This window comes from Oncorhynchus clarkii, chromosome 9 (genome assembly GCF_045791955.1).
Source record: "Oncorhynchus clarkii lewisi isolate Uvic-CL-2024 chromosome 9, UVic_Ocla_1.0, whole genome shotgun sequence".
NCBI lineage: Eukaryota > Metazoa > Chordata > Actinopteri > Salmoniformes > Salmonidae > Oncorhynchus > Oncorhynchus clarkii.
The window spans coordinates 41844375-41864486 of record NC_092155.1 but is presented as its reverse complement, the minus strand read 5'-3'; the positions used below and the strand labels follow the sequence as shown (position 1 = coordinate 41864486).

The window sequence follows — 20112 nt, the reverse complement described above, 5'->3', positions numbered from 1 at the left end:
TTTTCAATCAAGATCTCAGCGATCACTGCCTCATCGCCTGCATCCGTAATGGGTCTGCGACCAAATGACCACCCCTCATCACTGACAAACGCTCCCTAAAACACTTCAGCGAGCAGGCCTTTCTAATTGACCTGGCCGGGGTATCCTGGAATGACATTGACCTCATCCCGTCAGTAGATGATGCCTGGCTATTCTTTAAGAGTGCCTTCCACACCATCTTAAATAAGCATGCCCCGTTCAAAAAAAATGTAGAACTAGGAATAGATATAGTCCTTAGTTCACTCCAGACCTGTCTGCCGTTGACCAGCACAAAAAACATTCTGTGGCGTTCTGCATTAGCATCGAATAGCCCCCGTGATACGCAACTTTTCAGGGAAGTTAGAAAAGCTAAGGCTAGCTTCTTCAAACAGAAATTTGCATCCTGTAGTACTAACTCAAAAAAGTTCTGGGACACTAAAGTCCATGGAGAATAAGAGCATCTCCTCCCAGCTGCTCACTGCTCTGAGGCTAGGAAACACTGTCACCACTGATAAATCCACTATAATTGAGAATTTCAATAAGCATCTCTCTATGGCTGGCCATGCTTTCCACCTGGCTACCCCTACCCCGGTCAACTGCCCGGGATCCTACACAGCAACCCGCCAAAGCCCCCAACATTTCTCCTTCACCCAATCCAGATAGCTAATGTTCTGAAAGAGCTGCAAAATCTGGACCCCTACAAATCAGCCAGGCTAGACAATCTGGACCCTCTCTTTCTAAAATCTGCCCAAATTGTTGCAACCCCTATTACTAGCCTGTTCAACCTCTTTCGTATCGTCTGAGATTCCCAAAGATTGGATAGCTGCCGCGGTCATCCCCCTCTTCAAAGGGGGTGACACTCTAGACCCAAACTGCTACAGACCTATATCTATCCTACCATGTCTTTCTAAGGTCTTCGAAAGCCAAGTTAACAGATAACCGACCATTTCGAATCCCACCGTACCTTCTCCGCTATGCAATCTGGTTTCAGAGCTGATCATGGGTGCACCTCAGTCACGCTCAAGGTCCTAAACGACATCATAACCGCCATCGATAAGAGACATTACTGTGCAGCCGTATTCATCGACCTGGCCAAGGCTTTCGACTCTGTCAATCACCACATCCTCATCGGCAGACTCGACAGCCTTGGTTTCTCAAATGATTGCCCTGCCTGGTTTACCAACTACTTCTCAGATAGATTTCAGTGTGTCAAATCGGAGGGCCTGTTGTCCAGACCTATGGCAGTCACTATGGGGGTGCCACAGGGTTCAATCCTCGTGCCGACTCTCTTCTCTGTATACATCAATGATGTTGCTCTTGCTGCTGGTGACTCTGGTACACCTCTACGCAGACAACACCATTCTGTATACTTCTGGTCCCTCTTTGGACACTGTTAACTAACCTCCAGACGAGCTTCAATGCCATACAACTCTCCTTCTGTGGCCTCCAACTGCTCTTAAAACGCAAGTAAAACTAAATGCATGCTATTCAACCGATCACTGCCCGCACCTGCTCGCCCATCCAGCATCACTACTCTGGACGGCTCCGACTTAGAATACGTGGACAAGTACAAATACCTAGGTGTCTGGTTAGACTGTAAACTCTCCTTCCAGACTCACATTAAGCATCTCCAATCAAATTAAATCTAGAATTGGCTTCCTATATCGCAGCAAAGCATCCTTCACTCATGCTGCCAAACATACCCTCGTAAAACTGACTATCCTACCGATCCTCGACTTCGGTGATGTCATCTATAAAATAGCCTCCAACACTCTACTCAACAAACTGGATGCAGTCGATCACAGTGCCATCTGTTTTGTCACCAAAGTCCCATACACTACCCACCGCTGCGACCTGTACACTCTTATTGGCTGACCCTCGCTTCATACTCGTTGCCAAACCCACAGGTTGATACAGGTTATCAACAAGTCTCTGCTAGGTAAAGCCCTGCCTTATCTCAGCTCACTGGTCACAACAGCACCCACTCGTAGCACGCGCTCCAGCAGGTATATCTCACTGGTCACCCCCAAAGCCAATTCCTCCTTTGGTTGTCTTTCCTTCCAGTTCTCTGCTGCCAATGACTGGAACGAACTGCAAAAATCTCTGAAGCTGGAGACTCATATCTCCCTCACTAGCTTTAAGCACCAGCTGTCAGAGCAGCTCACAGATCACTACACCTGTACATAGCCCATCTGTAAACAGCCCATCTATCTACCTACCTCATCCCCATACTGTATTTATTTATCTTGCTCCTTTCCACCCAAGTATCTCTACTTACACATTCATCTTCTGCACATCTACCATTCCAGTGTTTAATTGCTATACTGTAATTACTTCACCACCATGGCCTATTTATTGCCTTAACTCCCGTATCTTACATCATTTGCACTCACTGTACATAGACTTTTTGTTTTCTTTTGTTCTACTGTATTATTGACTATGTTTTGTTTATTCCATGTGTAACTCTGTGTTGTTGTATGTGTCGAATTGCTATGCTTTATCTTGGCCAGGTCGCAGTTGCAAATGAGAACTTGTTCTCAACTAGCCTACCTGGTTAAATAAAGGAGAAATTAAAACTTAAAAACATTTTTTGTCCCCTCCTGTACTCCCTGTTCACCCACGACTGCGTGGCCAAGCACGACTAACACCATCCTTAAGTTTGATGACGACACAACAGTGGTAGGCCTGATCACCATGACAACGATGAGAAATTCGATAGGGAGGTGGTCAGAGACCTGGCAGTGTTGTGCTAGGACAACAACCTCTCCCTCAATGTGAGCAAGACAAAGGAGCTGTTCGTTGACTACAGGAAAAGGCGGGCCGAACAGGCCCCCGTAAACATCGACAGGGCTGTAGTGGAGTGGGTTGAGAGTTTTAAGTTCCTTGGTGTCCACCAACAAACTATTATGGTCCAAACACACCAAGACAGTCATGAGGAGGGCAGGACAACACCTTTTCCCCCTCAGGAGATTGAGAAGATTTGGCATGGGTCCCCAGATCAAACCCCTGCACATTGACTCGGTACCGGTACCCACCGTGTATATAGCCTCGTTATTCTTTTTTTATTGTGTTACTTTTTTTATTTTTTACTTTAGTTTATTTAGTAAATATTTTCTTAACTATTTCTTGAACTGCGTTGTTGGTTAAGGGCTTGTAAGTAAGCATTTCACGGTAAGGTCTACACCGATTGTATTCGGCACATTTGACAAATAAAGTTAGATTTGAGATGTATCCCAGGGTCTCTGGTAATGGCGGCATTGAGACCACAGAAACTCACCTGATCAGTTGGAGTGTAGTCACTCTGCTTCACAATATCAATCTTGTCTAGAAAGCTGAGAAGAAAGAAACAGAGATTCAGAAGGATGAACAGGACAAAATGGCGGAATTCCCATCAACAGTTAGCAGGGGCAGTGAGTGAGCCTTACGGGAAGCTTTTCTGTGTGGGGACAGGTAGAAACCACTGAGCTCAATAGCATTATATAGACCTGTGGTTCTCCAACTATCTTTGTGCTAAAGAGAGACTAACCTGCAGTAAGCCATCACACCTTCCTCTTTGGAGGCCATTTTAGATAAAAACTAGGACTTGCGAAGTAAGAGTTGAGACAGCAATGCTGTATGTAAAATTAAAGTCGCTTGGGAACAGGTTTTTGATGTCCCAATACCTTGGCATCTGGTTTATTATCTGATAAATAAAACTCACCCATGAATCCATTCATTTTAATTTAAGCTATTACATAAAATACTTGCTACAAAACGAATGCTCAATATATGGGGCATTGAAAAGTTAGCCTTGTGCCACGAGGAAACAGAATCAATAGAGCATATTTTCTGGTGTTACTCATCGGTGGCTCGCTTTTGGACTCAGGAATGGTTGTTATGTTATAATATCAGGATTCAGATGGATTTGAAAACTGTACCGTTAGGGGATCTGAAAAACCATGACCAGTCAATGGGAAATATCATTATTATACTCTTGGATAAAGTATTTATTTTAGGGCAATATCAGTATAAAATGTTAGAAATAGGGAGGTAAGACATCACAGTAAAATGGAGGGATGTATTTGTAAAAGGAAATAGCAAAATGGCACTATACTGAGAAAGATGGGTTAGTCTGTGGACATCTGTGTTGGAGGTAGGATCACAGTGAATGGTGGATTTCGCCGCTGTGGGTGAAAATCCAGCACTTGCAGAAAGAGTAAATTAGGAATATATGTAGAATTATTTAACTACATGTACATGAAATGTTGTTGTCCGTTAGTTAACTTGAAAGCTGATTAAATCAGTGTCAGCTAACTGAGCAGCCAGTTAACATCCTAGGGACCAGTGTTGGTCCAGGTCAGGAACCAGGGGGGTGGAGAGAAACACTAGCATACATTTGTAGAGACACTTACAGATTATAGGAACGGCAATGGTTCCAGTCCTGTGGTCATACCGACTTTAAAACGAATGTCCCATTCCGATGCATACGTTAACAACTGATAATTCACTTAGGTTTAAACAGTCCCTTTAGAGTGGCTAATACAACTGAACGTCACAAACAGGGTGTGACAGACAAAATGCTGGCCTGGTCTCACAAGCCTACTTAACACAGAGGAATGCCGAGCCTCTGGATAACCAGGAATGTGACATGGTGGGGTGGAATGGGGCAGGCCTAACTACAGGTGAGCCATGGCAGGAATGAGTCGACACTCACTGGGAGAGACCTAGAACCTAGAGGGCTAGAACTAGGCGATATATCGAATTAATTTTAATGTATGTTTTTGCGCGACAATCCAAATGCCTGTATCGCAAGAATCAAGATTTTGTTAGTTTTTAGTGTTTAATAACGCTTGTCCGCTTGTACTCATGTCATATTTTTTGGTCTCGTCCCCTTCGCTCCTCTGTGCACCTTCCCATTTACACCAGAGATCTTAATATGACGTGATGCACGTCTCCACCCTAACAATAGGAGTCCGAAAGGCAGAGGCGACAAACTTATGGCCAAAATAAGCTCATAGAAAATAGTTAGCCTTATTTAAGACTTTTTGCGAGAGTGAAACCTCTCGCGTCGCCTCTTCCTCTATGGTTTACACACACACACCAAGTCCCTCCCTCCCTTCGCCTCTCACGCCTTCAAGTTTAAGAGATCACGTATTCCTCTCTGACGAGCGTTTTCCGGTTTCAACGGGCTATTTTTGCATTTCAGGTTTGGTCCAACAGAATCGGTTATATGGACACCAAAACACACAGAGACATTATTTTACCGTGATCGAGGATAAGTTAACTTTTCAAACTACACCCGTTTTATGTCTCAACTACTCAAACTGCGCACAGAGCAGACACTACTAAAACGAGAGTATCAAGGAACATTGATTCTGGAAAATGAATGCGCAGTTTGTCGGCGTGCGGCATTGGTGCACTGCTATAAGTATTTTAGCCAAATACTGGTATACTAGCGGTCTAGTCTGTTTTTATAAATATGCAATAAGCATAAAACACAATTATACAAGGAATTGACAACTCGTTCTCTTTCTGAGAAATAAGGTAGGCCAATTGATTTCAACATCTGAACAAAGTGGACAGTGCGTTCATAACAATTGTGTGTTCATACTTCAACTCTTCAACCCTTCAACCCTGTTCGTTAGCACATTTGGCTAAACTTGAAATATAAAGATTAGCTGGCTGATCACTAGCTCGGGGGCTTGAGAGATTGTCGATGAGACTTGTTTTAATTTTCTATAGCCAGCTGCCTGCTACAAAAAGTGAATCATTACTAGCGAATGTGCATTATGCATGGTTCTAGTTAAATGTATAACAAAAATGGCATTTTCATATACAGACTTGAAAGCCAGATCAGTGATTATTGCACAAAAAAAAAAAAAAACAGGTTAAACTATTTTGATAAACTAATTACATTAGTGGGTCTCGTAGTTGTGGGAGGCTTATAACTTCACTCTGAATTCAATAGATTATCGCTGACTGTTTGAAATGCAGTGTATTTGACATTTAAAATTGTACAACAACGCTTACTTAGAGAAAACATTTTAAATCTAGATATGTATTGTGGATCACCCATAAATGTAAAAAATAAATTTAAAAAAAGTGATATGATTTTTAGGCCATATCACCTAGCTCTAACTAGGACAAACACAGAGAGATTGTGTGTGTGTGTGTGTACGTGCACATTTATCATTCTTTGTTATGGCAACAAAGATGGCCAGAGATAACTATGCAGACTCCAGAAGATTAACGCTAACTCTTTTCCTTTCCTGCTCATTATAGAATAAATGTTGTAAAAGCTGTAAACTCTCCTTCCACAAAGGTTCACACTCACAAACTTGACCTGGCCCACCGGCCTGAACCCAAAAGACAAACAGAAAGTAGTGACATTACAGAGCAGATTCTAAAATAGCTCCCTGGCCTCCAGCACGGTTGCCATAGAGACAGAACCACAGGCTCTATAAATAGACTATCAGCTCAAAATCTTGTGTGACTAGAGTAGCCAGGGAGAGAAAGAAAAGGGAAGAGAACAGGGGGGGGGGGGGGGGGGGGGGGGGGGGGCGAGTGAGAGAAAGAGGGACTGGGAGAGAGGAAGCAGGAGTGGGTGAAAGAAAGAGCAGGAGAGAGAGGAGAGAATGAGTGAAAGGTAGAGAGAGCAGGAGAGTGAGGTAGTGAGAGAGTGAATGGGAGAGAGGGAGGGGCCAAAACTGGACTGGACCATCTGAACCACCTGAAAGGGTTGTCCTAGACTGTTAAGTAACACAATCAGATACACAGCACTGTTTCTTCAAGCATTGGCACGTATTTTTTTATACAATCAGCTCAAAATCAAACTCCACTAGGGATGCACTGATGACATTTTTGGCCGATACCGATCTTTTCCTTGCCAAAAAAACCCAATAACGACATAAAACATTTGAGAGGCCTTTCAAGCATTCTAGTACAGTTAAATAGTTGAAACACGCAACAAAAATATATTTTTGGTCAGTGTGTGTGCATTTACGCATGTCCCCATTACCAGTAAAACCTAATCAAAACCTATTTCTTTCACTTGCTGTGCCGTTTCGTTGTTCATTTGTTCAGTCGTTCCATTCCCAAAGAGGATTTCATCGTACATGTCAAGCAGTGAAGTTTCAGCTCTGTCTGTGGCCTCTTCTGTTGTGGGTCCTCTTCGTCAGTGCGCACTGTCATTGTGCCCGATTCCATCTTGTCCAGCTGTATATAACATTTCACGTAAACTCTGTTTCTTGTCTGCATGGAAGTAGCGGTCCTTGTACCTAGCATCGAGCATGGAAGTAGCGGTCCTTGTACCTAGCATCGAGCATGGAAGTAGCGGTCCTTGTACCTAGCATCGAGCATGGTGGTGACACAGTAGAGACTCAGAGAGAATGCCACCAAATCACTTGTTCACAGCCTCTAGTAGAGTACTTTTACAAGTTTTAACCCCACGGTCTGTCGGCAGTTTTGTTGAGCAGGTGTTTCAATGCCATGACAGAGGGTATCACGTCTGCTGCAGACGCAGTTGATGAGCTTATTTCTCCAGTCAGTTGTTTGAATGGAGCTAGGAGTGTGTTCATGTTTCAAACATGTTCTCAAATGCCATTGAAATGGCAGCCGCGGTATGAGAACCAGCACATTATTGAGCGTGCAATATGGCTTTCCTCGTCCACCCACTGTGCTGTCAGACTCAGCATGCTCATGGGGCTGACATCGCTGGTCCAAATGTCAGTGGTGAAGCTAATAGCAGTGACGCCCATTGCAAGTAGCTCAGGGATGTGCATTTCAACAATACTGTGTAACTCCAGTAGGGCAACATCTGAAAAATAGCTCCTACTTGGTAGTGTGCACCGGGGCTCGAAGTGCTCCACCAGTCAGCAAAAGCCAACATCATCCACGACAGAGAACAGTTGATTGTCAAGGGCAATATATACCATTATTTTGCCGTTAATGGATTTCGCCTTTGAGTTGCCCGATGAAATGTTCTTACTCGTTCAAAACTACTGCTCGACTTTAGTTGTTGGAAGTGTGCACTTCGTTTTTTTTCCTGTTTTTGTTTCAAGTAGCCGCCTTAACGTCTGGGGGTGATGCACGTTCAAATGAGTAATTAGGTTTGTGGTATTGAAAGATTTCACTTTCTCCCCTCTGGAAATAATAGCGGCACAAACGTTGCATATGGCCTTTCTGTTATCTTCCTTTGAAACGTCAAAATAGATCCACACGGCAGACGTTGTGGGCTAGGTTAGGAATGCTGTGTTGTACGCGTAGTGCAGTATGTGTCGTGGCGTCATGACGTAATATAGGTGTGCACGTCAGCTTTGACATCGGTTTTGCACATCGCCGTTAAACTAGACATCGGGCCGTGCATCCCTAACACCACCATAACAGATTTAACTCTGAGGCGCCAGTCACTGTGGTTAAGTGGTGGACTCCCCCCCCCACCCCACCTATCCAACCGCTGGTGAAATCTCTGCTTACCCCTTCTTATGACTCAGAACCTGCCATTTTTGGTCCCTGTCGCTGCAAATATCCTACATCACAGATGCGGAGACGGAGCCACACAACAGTTGAGAGAGAAAGCATGAAGGAGAGGAAAAGAAAGAAGAGAACGTCTGTGAGAGCGCGCAAGCGAGTACGAGGGAGCGCGTGGAGTGAGAGAGTACTAGGGAGAGCGGCAGAGAGACACACATAGGCAGAGAGTGGTGGCATTGTTGATGCAGACAGCTCGGGGGATGTCATACTGTGGTGTGTGCGCACTGAGACGCGATGAGGAGCTGCAGGGTAACTTCCATGACAGAGCTCGCTATCACACAGCACTTCCTGGGTCCTTTTACACAGACCCTCAGCCACAGCAATAGGAACACAAAGAACTTTAAGGGCCATTTTTTCAGGCAGGATCCTTTACCCGTTATGTTGCCAGGTGTCACAGAAAACCAGAACAGTCTCACAAGGGAATTGCTTTGCACAATAAAGTTTTGATGAAATTGAATACGTTTCAGATTGGGTAGTGTGCTATACGTGCCCCTAATCTTTGGCCTAGACTGTTTATGTTCAACAACACAGGCCTGTATAAGGGCACTGGAGCTACTAAAGACTGCTGGTCCTCTCTCGGCATGTGGTGCAGTGCATACTTACTACTGCGCACAGTCGATCAGCTGGTACTCATTGGATCTCTCAAAACACACCCTCACGCCCTCGTCCTGCCAGAGAGTCTTCGCATTCTCATAAAACTCCTGAAAGAGAGAAATAAAGGGAGAAATAGTATGTGAGAGGAAGAGAGAGAGAGCGAGGGGATCAATTGAATTAAAGCAGGTCGAGAAAGAGGACACTGTCCATCCATGCGGTGTTTGAGGGCACTGCGATGTGCGGCCTCTTTTGTTGACACCACATGCTGTGTGCTTTGTGCTTGGCTAGAGCGTGTGTACATGTAGAAAAGGTAAATAGGGGTGGGAAGAATTACATTCCAATGGGGCAGCACACCTATTAGGGATCGGGCATTTATTGACTGGAGAACAGGTTCTGTGGCCAGTGAGGGTAACGGCCAAGGGGAGCTTCAATATAGGAAAAACCAAGTGACATCGTCAGGCCGTTGAAATTACAGATTGTGCCTTAAAGTTAAAAACAAGGCATGTTTTTCAATATTTCCTTCAACGAGGACAAATTAAGATTGCGTATGGTCGACAGGCTTAGGAGGGTCATCTTTGGCAGGTATCACAGACTTAACCCTAAATAATCACGTTAAAATCCCATATAATTATTGAATGAAACCTATTTCATTACTTTGACTCGGCAAACAAAAGTGGTGCAGGTGTAAACAGGGGAGTCAACTCATATCTAATGGCTAATCTGTTACATCCTTGTTTGATATCTTTCGCATAAAGTGGGAATGTCCACATAGCTTATCAACATTCAGAGGGCCAAAAAAGCACATGGAAAGGTAGATCGTCTCATATCTCCCTTCATCCTCCTCCATTTGGACCTTGAAGGTAAACAGGAAACGGTGTCCTGTATAAAATAAAGGCTTCTGGACAACTAGACTATTGTGGAACAATTGGGCCACACACACACACACAAACATAACATTTAGCTTTCGCTGCCCAACATATTTGTCCCACTTTTTGTCTGGCTTGGGTTACCCAAAATCCCTCCATCCACTCCATAAAAAAAGAGCACTCATTATGTGTCTTAGTAACAGAGTCCTCCTTTATCATCAGTCATGCGCTTCAGAGAAAAATAACTCCCCTGCTAACTCCTTATTGCATTACAGCAGCCAAACCAGAATCCTTTGGGGCCACAACTCAGTGCTATATTGTTTGCCTCCGCTCACCGGCTTTGCAGTGTTCGGGAAGCTACTCTGAAAATACAGTTTACCAAGCTGCCAATTACTTCACTCTGGAAGAAGTGAAGCTACACTAAGGCTACCCTTTAAAAAAAGTAGTTTCATTAACTAAAGTTACTTTGGAAAAAGTAGTCCACTACATCCAAACTACTTATCATATCTAAATCTGGAATGTCAGACTACAAATTGCAAGAATATATCACTCCGAAGTCAGATGTTAACAGATGATGTGATTTAGCCTATTACACAGAAAAACAATGTTTTAAGTGAGAATTAGGCAGGTCTAATGCCTGAAAAAGAAAGGAAATATTTGCCAACTTCACCCATATTTCCTTTTTTTTTAATCATTTCCATTTCATCCTTTGGGATGGCCTTTCTCAAATACACAGATGTTGTTTTGTAACAACAAAACCTATCACAGGGAGCTTGATCTTCCTTTAACTCTTTTTCTTTGAAGCAAAGGGACGATTGTCAAGTTGAGGTTTATCAGAAGGCCATGGCTCCGTTTCCATGGCTGGTTGCTTTTACCTGGTTTCTAAAACCACAATCTGTAAACGTAGCACGTGCTACGCAAAAACCTTGCGCAATATGTGGCTGAATGGGAATCTCCTCACTAGCGTTCCACCTCTATGGTTAACACTACTACACTATCTTCATGTAGCGAGAGACATGGGAAAGGAAGTTGCCTGGTAGCTTTGCATTTTAGAAAACTGACATTTTATTGGCGTTCAGACAACCTATAAGACTTCCATTATCATCAGCCGAGAAATCAGCTGTCCGAAAATAAACCCCATACCACAACAAAGACGACATCTTAAAACACGAAATTAACTAGAAGCGAATAGCCCAGACAGTAGATAACTGTACAAACTACCCCCGATTCTACCCCCAGAAACACCCACATCTAAAGGCCGCCTCCTTTTCCTCATCCTTTCTTTTTTTCTACGTGTACTCTGAGATCAGGTGACCAGAAGAACCGGTTTCCTCTCCGCCCTGGGGGGTGCCAGAGAGGGAGGGAGAGACAGTTACACTGTCTGACCTTAGCTCCTGATGGAGGGGACTCTAAATCACAGAGATCAAAAAACCACAGAGCAAGGCAGCAGACAATCACATCGCCTTCACATGTGGCCCTACACACCCAAACTCACACCCAGAGAGCGATGTTATGGCAGGTGTGTTAGGCCCAGAAGAAAGACAAAGCAATCTTCAATGACTGTCTACGGTGCAATGGCGCAATGGCGAAGTCCTACCAAAAAGCACTCGGTTTGTTCAGGTGTGGTTCCCAGTGGGACTCTGACACGTGGGTCCCAGAGAGATATTTAGGGGTGTTAAAAAGCAATCAGTGTCAAGCAGTGGTACTCAGAGACCTCCAGGCCTTCCCTCAGGGCAGTCCATTAGTTAACAGGCATCCCATAGAGGCCCTAACTGCTAATTACTACTGTACCACATCCCACAGAGCTACCAGTACCCTGAGGCTGGCACCTGCAACAGGGACTGCTGGATGGGCCTTCCTAAGGGAACATGAACAGCATGTACAGTGCCTTTAGAATGTATTCACACCCCTAGACCCCCCCCCCCCTGCCATTTTGTTGTGTTACAGCCTGAATTTTAAAATGGTTTACTAGCCTCCACACAATATTCCATAATGTCAAAGTGGAGTCAAGCTTTTCGAAATGTTTACACAAATCTAATTATCTGTATGGTAATCTCAGTCGAGCAGTGAATTTCAAACACAGATTCAACCACAAAGACCAGGGTGGTTTTCCAATGCCTCACAAAGACAAGCGCCTATTGTATAGCAGACATTGTATATCCCTTCAAGCATGAAGTCACTAATTGCACTTTGGATGGTGTATCAATACACCCAGTCACTACAAAGATACAGTCGTCCTTCCTAACAATGTTGCCGGAGAGGAAGGAAACTGCTCAGGGATTTCACCATGAGGCCAATGGTGACTTTAAAACAGTTACAATAGTGGCTGTGCTTGGAGAAAACTGAGGATGGATCAAGAACATTGTTACTCCACAATACTAACCTAATTGACAGAGTGAAAAGAAGGAAGCCTGTACAGAATAAAAATTATTCCAAAACATACATCCAGTTTGCAACAAGGCACTAAAGTAATACTGCTAAACATATGGCAAAGCAATTCACTTTTTGACCTGAACACGGTTATGTTTGGGGCAAATCCAATTAATTACCGAGTACCACTCTCCCAATTTTCAAGCATAGTGGTGGCCGCATCATGTTATGGGTATGCTTGTAATCATTAAGGCTTCTGGACTTTTTCAGGATAAAAAAAAGAAACAGAATGAGTCAAGCACAGGCAAAAACCTAGTTCAGTCTGCTTTCCACCAGACACTGGGAGATTAATTTACCTGTCAGCAGGACAGTAACCTAAAACACAATGCCAAATCTACACTGGAGTTGCTTACCAAGAAGACAGTGAACATTCCTGAGTGGCCGAGTTAGTTTTTAAATATACTTGAAGATCTATGGCAAGACCTGAAAATGGTTGTCTAGCAATGATCAACAACCAATTTGACAGAGCTTGAAGAATGTTTTAAATAATAAAACGGGCAAATGTTCCATAATCCAGGTGTGAGAAGCTGGTTGAGAGAATGCCAAGAGTGTGCAAAGCTGTCAAGGCAAAGGGTGGCTACTTTGAAGAATCTCAAATATATTTAACACTTTTTTGGGTTACTACATGATTCCATGTGTGTTATTTCATAGTTTTGATGCCTTGACTATTATTCTACAATGTAGAAAATATTAAAAACAAAGAAAAACCCTGGAAGGAGTAGGCGTGTCCAAACTTTTGACTGGTACCGTGTGTGCACATGCACGGTACACACAAGAAAAGAATGTGCCTACTCACACAGGCGTGTATACACTGTACATTCATGAAAAGACCATAACAATCTATAATGTTCTGTGTGTGGGTGGTATAAACATTGTCATACTCACAGATGTGAATTCATAGTCCTTCTGACTGACTAAATTGAGGACATATTCGATCCGGCATTGGTTGTGTGGACTGGCGAGCTGAACGGGAGGCGTCAGTGTACTCATAGCCGCTACTATGGTCTAAAGAGCGACACACACACACACACACGCGCGCACAATCAATACAGATCGAGGTGACAACACAGGATTGTCTTGGGGTATCTTATATTCAATAATCATTGATAAAATATTGATGATTCATGCTTAGCTGTTTAGATTGTGGGTAGGTAGACTAAATACAGTGATATGAAGGCTTCCAACCGAAAACTTACCTCAATAGCTTCTTTAATATTATTCTTGATGTCGTGAATCTTCTGCTTCTTCTCTCTGCGAAAAAAAACCCACAAACACGTCAAAGCTCAATCTTCCATGTTGTAAATTACAATATAAATTGGTCATACATTGTTGATACAGCAAAACCAAATCCTAAAATGTACGTGGATAATAGTCTATAGAGAAACATCTGGCACATGCACTACACCTCACGATCATCCCTTCTGAACCTGCCATTATTCATGACTGACACACACACACACACACGTCTTCAGCTATGTGAAACTCATATACCGAAAAACAGGTCACAGTCTCCCAGTGTCTACTTTGCACTCCAATGAAAATACTCCACCTGCTACGATAAACACAAAATGATCCCATGTCAAACACGACCCCAATTGTAAGAGTGGTATCCGAGCTGCAACAGCCCATTACTAGACTGCTTCAAATGTACGACTAAATTGTAAAACAACCGTTTTGCTGAGCAGCACCCATCACAGACTGTGCACTACCACTGATAATTAGTTTACATCAAAAACACAAAACAGCAGTCAAGGAGTAAGAGGGAATGTGAAAGAGGTACACCGACAGATAGAGAGGGATAGAAAAGGGTGTGAGAGAAGGGAGGGAAAAGTCGAGAGAATAGGTCACAGCCACACAGACATCCCCCTAACCCAATAAACAAGAGGGTTAGATCGAGAAGGCCTTGTTTACATTTTCAACACGATGGTCATTCAAAATCACGTGCCATTACAAAGTAGCATGTGCTCGCTTATATGTGCGTGTGGAGAGAGAATAGGCAATAACTTGAAGTAGAAAGCATGCGTTTAGTGTATACATCCGTGTCCATCTTTGTCAAAGAAATGTACCAAAGAAGACAAAACAAAATAAATATATTTGGTGCAGTGTTTCACAAATGGATGAGCCATCAAGCTATTAGGGCTAGAACCGTATCAATGAAAGTTACTGAATGCAAAAAAACTTCATCATCCAGGAATCCACCAAACACCTCCAGGAATTCCTTGCAGAGCATCTTTCCCCCAGGACTGACGAGGAAACGCTGCTCAAGAGGTCAGACACACCGCCCTGCCTTTTATCCATTGCAAATACCATAGGTATACAATCCATACGTTTAAAGTTATATAGCGTACAGCTAACTTAACACAGACACATCCAACTAATCAATTCATGTTTGAAATGTCTAGGACAGGGGTGTCAAACCTATCAGTCTTCAACGAGGTCCAGAGGGCCGCACTGAAAATCGGTTATATTTCCTCGCGGTCAAAATGAATTGTATTGGGAATTTTCCATACTCCTTGATTGTCTAGCTTTAGTGTCGGTGATTGGACAGTCAAGAAACGGTAATAATGTAGGTCCATTATCATTTCTCCATTATCATTTCTACACAGTTTCGATTTGGTTTTAGTCATTTAAAAGTATATTGATTATGTTTTATCATTATTCAAATGTTTTAGTCAAATTACCCCGGGCCGTATGATTGACACCCTGGATCTAGGATGTGACCAAGCGATGATCTGAGCGCACACACACAGCTGTTGTAAGTGTTATGGAGTCACGATATGGGTCACACAATGCTGGGTGCCTTAGGTGCTGATTTGCTCATTTAACCAAAGCCACTCACCACACCAGAGCCTGAACCATCAAACCTAAGCCCACAAACTGGGGACTAAAACCCAAACCACCAACGCACCGAGGCTGTGTCTAGACTTGACAGTTAATGACGTTTTTGTATTCTGATCATGGAGTTCTGATCATAGAATTCCGAACACGTCATGTGTCTTCACCTACATTTAAGCGTGTCCACATTGTGCCAGGATTTAACTTTCCAGCGTTATCTTCAAATACCAGTATCCATTCTGCAATCGGTGGAAAAGGCTAAATATAACACAACAACTACTTGATGGCAGTAGTTAACTACTGTAGCTAACATCTTTAGCTAACCAGCAAGACAGCTAGCAAAGCTCAAGGGATTGCAAAGGGGTTAGCGTAACTAATATTAGCTATTTGGCTAGCATTCATGAAGCCAGCAAACACATTCCTCACACGCTAGGTGCCTCTCACTACCAAAACAAGTTCTTGACACTTGTGGGCGGAGTGCTGATGATGTCGCCCATTGTTTGCACTTTTGGTAGCCTGATTGCATCCAGACTGAGGAGAAATTGTCTTTTCAATGCGATCATCATATTCTGATTGGGCACTTACATGGGATTCTGAGGAGGCATAGCATCTCCCCCATCTCCACATTTAGGCCTAAACCCCCAACCAACCTACTCACCTGGGCTTAGACCTCTACCAACCAATGCACTAAGGCCTTAAAGCACAAGTCACCAACCAGGGCTTGAACCCCGCAGAGTTTGTTCCAAAGGAAGTTTGACTTCTCGTCTCTCCATTCGCTTTTCATTTTTGGAAGTCCATGCAATCGGACTGATAATTCTTGAACCGCAATCTAATATTTCCGTCAATACTTTAAAAATAGCAGAAGGACGAGACACCTAGACAGTAAGTAATAGTGGCTATTGAAGCACTAATCTTCAAACTGAGGGAACTGCAACTACCCTCCCATCACGTGCTCTTGCACAGGTGCATCTAGTATGTGTATTATACAATTCAGGTATTGAAAGACCAATACACGAAAGATGCCCACAGGGTCAAGTTGGTGTTTTGAATGTCTGTTTTCATTCTGGGTTCCTCCGTGATTCTCCCCCAATCCCTCTGGCCGTCTCAAACCCGGATCTTTATTCGCAGTTGAGGAGCGTCGCCTGGAGAAGAAAACAATACTTACTCTGCATTGAAGCCATTCACATGGAGGATTCGCATCTGCTTCACTATGGTGCTCTTCCCTGACTCACCAGCCCCTGTGTAGAGGTATAGAGTGAAAGAGCGAACAAGAGAGAGAACGAGAGCGGTGGTTAGACACGTTTCAGAGAGTACAGCGCAATGCCCGATCCCGACAGCCAACCGAGGATGGTCATTTGGAATGTGATGCATCAAAACATAATGGTTGTAAAGAGAGACATGTTAAAAGGAATAGTCGAGCATTTTAAATCTGTGAAATAAACATGATCAGAACAGTTCTAATTGAAACGGGTTATTATGCCACTTGACTGAGGTCTCACACAGCAGCAACAGAGGCCAGGAGTTGGAAAAAGTTGCCCTTTAACCTCTGGTCTAGGGTCAGATATTCTCCAGTCGGTTAAGGATCGGGATTTAAGTTGGATAAACTGATGTGGTTCGGGTCAACTTCTACCTTTGAGCGTGATTCCACCCGTGTCTGAAGCAAACAACTTCAAATTAGTGGGATGTTTGGTGAATCCACACACACACACAGTATAAATGTCAATAAATGTGTGAAATATTAACCTGTTGAAATCTAATAATACAACAGTATTAACAGCTTCACTGATAACCAAGGGTGTACCGCTAACACAAAGTAAAAGGCGTAAAACCTCTATCAAGTCTGACAGATTATTTTAGATTGGCTAGTCTAGTTTTGTGAACTTTCCCCATGTGAGAATAACTAAGGGAGTTCTTTATCACAGATCCTCTCTAACGCCTATGGGGCAGACCTGAGCTGTACTGGCTCTGATATTGTCTTTTAACACTGTCCTTTCCCAGCACAGTCCCAGTGGTAGATGCATAACCATCTAGTCCAGTACAGCTCGGCTTGACCCTATAGTGTGAATCAAGCATAAAAAAAGGTGCCAACTATACTCTAAATTTCAAATAGATTTATGACTAATATTTTTCCCCCCATAGCAGTGATATCAAATGGTAAAAGCTGTATCATGATTGGTTAAGGGTCAGATGTCTTATCTCCACTGTCTGACAAAAGTCAAACTCACAAATGGAGGCCAACATCTGAAAACGGTACAACAAAAAAAATGGTCATATCATAGAAAAGTGCAAAGGGCACAGTGCTATATAAAGCAGTATGTAGAAGTCAATGTTAAATGAGAGTTCTGTTCTGCTTACTTTAGTTACCACAACTTCCTCTCCAACGGAAATACTGGTATAGCGTTCAACACACTAGGTCTCAGGCACTTTCTCATCAAATATCCTTTAGAGAGGACATCTGGACTGTTTTCACATTACAGTACCATGAGTAGAGAAGTGTCAGCGGTAGAAATGCTCAAAGAGTGCGCTGCATTATTCCGCACATAGGCCCGCCTCGAAATACACAGGCCTACGGATTTGAAAGTGTACAAGCAGATAGTTGTTCTGAGAGTACACCCACAACCCACATGTAGAGGCTCAACACCCATGTTTCATATAGATTAGGCAGGAGCTGTTACAATCACACAGGCCTACGACATAATGTATCAAAATGTGAAGAAAATAAACTAAAAATGTTGCAATGAGTAGGCTTCAATTATTCGTTAGAGGATCAAGTCGAACTGCATATTTTGATACACCGTGTCAGCTTGAAACATCATGCCAGCAACCATGTCACATTGAAAAAGTACAATTACTATGTTGTGTAGCAGGAAGGCCTACAGAGAAAACTAAATCCTATACCACATCAAATATAGGATTAGAAACAATGTCGCCAATGAGGCCTTGCCTGCAACACATCAGATTCCGTTCACATTTACCTAAAAGTAGTAGCCTGTGAGTTGCTCTATATAGCTGCTTGTCCTTCTGAAGCTGTTTCTCTATCTTTTTGTTGGCTTCTCTTTGTACCTTCTCCTCATTTCGCTGATCTTCAGTCTTACTGTTGCCCAAACAACCCATCTTCCCGCAAGAAAGTGGGTCTGGGGGAAGGTGAAGAAGAAAAATAACTAACCTAGATCTCTCGGTTGACCGACGGAATTGAGACGAATATTAACGACATGTATACAGGCTGTGGTTTAATGTTACGTCGAACTAACGTCTGTTTAAAACGTTGTCCTGTTGCGTTTGTAAGTATGTGTGTATATAATGCGTCTTTTTCAACTGATATTACTGTCAAAGAGGGCAGGAGACTGTTGATGACGATACCCAGGCCGTCCTCTCAGTTTGGTCAATTCTATTAGGCTTTTTCCTTCTTCACGTACAGCTTTTATATGCCGATATAGATGACCATCCACAGGTTTAAAGGTTGATTGAGGGTTTTGCTTCGCTCACATTCAATTGAAGAGAGGATAAAAAGCCTATTTTCAGCCCACGAACGGCACGGGTCTCACGTCTCACTGTTGCCTGTGACAGAGACCGAAAATCGGCATAGCACAAAAACGCGACTGTAAAATTTGACCCGGATCTTTTTTGACACGGGTTAGAATAAACATCTCTTTGGGAAAAGGCGTATTTCCTGCGGCCTTTCTACGCGCAGAGACTGTAGACTGGAGGAAAAATATATATATATTTACACTTAACGAACTACATGTGTAATATTTCCCCTGCTTCCGTCTTCATTTAACTCATTTTTATATCCATAATATGATCCTCGATCTAAACGGTGAGTCCGGTTCAGTTTAGATCCCCAAAATAATTCAATTTTCGTGATTTTCCCCCGTTTCTGTGATGGCTGTTCCTTGCTGGTTTTTCTCAATCCAAAGGCCCTTCGCTGTCTTTTCTTTTGTTGCCGAAATTTGTATCCCTCCTCACATCAGCAAGGCTCCTAATAGCGCTCAGATAGCCCCCAATAAATTCTTAAATGGGTTCTGATTCTTCTAAACATGACGAAAACACGAAAATCCTTCGAATTGTCCCGTTCCTTGCAGGTATAGCCCGCTGTCAGTCTCAGTTTTATATTCCTTCTGAACTCGAATGGTAGAGTTTACATGTGCATATACATTCATAAATATGACGCGTGTTGCACTAACACATTCCACTATGAAGATAGTTCCCTCCTGGACTGGTCGTGGAAGATGATTAAACACGCGTATAAGCAATTATTGAAGGTATAAATGTTCTCTTCGGGAACAGTATATGAGATAGATGGGGTGGGGCAAACGGCGCTCAGTGAACCCTGGGAAGGACCAGCGCTTCATCACATGACTCCACAGAACGTCAGCATGGCGAAATTCTGCAGAGAAAACGGCGCCCTCTTCAAAGAAAGAACAGATTGCGACCCAAGACCCTTAACACGGGGCCACCGGAGTCACTCTCTTTTTATTTTTGGGATGTTTGGACGCGCATTGGCACTAAATTAGGCTACCACATTGATTATAAAACACATGTTTCCAGTTGTTAATCATTATTCCAACGGGACCACGAAAGCATGTTTGTTTATGCTTCTAAAAACCTAGGACTATATGAGGTTGGTAGGCCTTGTCATTTTTTTTGCACTGAGTAGACAAGGGTGTTTTTTCAATTGCAGATTATAATCCTAATTTATTCTTTATTACTGGGCTGGAAATGAAATGGTATGCCCTGAAACCTGATGACTTCCTTGTCTTCATCTGTACACCCAGAGGTTACAGATAGGCTGACCAGATGGATTGAGTTCTGACACTTCAGGATGGAACTATTGAATTAGTATTCTGAATTCCAATCCCAG

At 43.1% G+C, this 20112-nt stretch overlaps 1 protein-coding gene across 2 annotated transcripts in view; it reads right to left on the bottom strand.

Moving 5' to 3' along the window:
* Nucleotides 1–19579, bottom strand: part of LOC139416321 (guanine nucleotide-binding protein G(s) subunit alpha-like) — a 31361-nt gene extending 11782 nt beyond the window's left edge. The window contains exons 1-6 of one of the 2 annotated variants that reach the window (XM_071164826.1): nucleotides 18227–19579; nucleotides 16417–16489; nucleotides 13613–13667; nucleotides 13302–13421; nucleotides 9130–9227; nucleotides 3296–3350 (exon numbers count right to left, since the gene is read on the bottom strand). In XM_071164826.1, coding sequence (XP_071020927.1) covers nucleotides 3296–3350; nucleotides 9130–9227; nucleotides 13302–13421; nucleotides 13613–13667; nucleotides 16417–16489; nucleotides 18227–18365 — 540 coding nt within the window. In that variant the 5' untranslated portion in view covers nucleotides 18366–19579. The remainder of the gene's footprint in view (nucleotides 1–3295; nucleotides 3351–9129; nucleotides 9228–13301; nucleotides 13422–13612; nucleotides 13668–16416; nucleotides 16490–18226) is intronic. The other variant, XM_071164827.1, reaches the window with a different exon arrangement.
* Nucleotides 19580–20112: the final 533 nt, after the last annotated feature.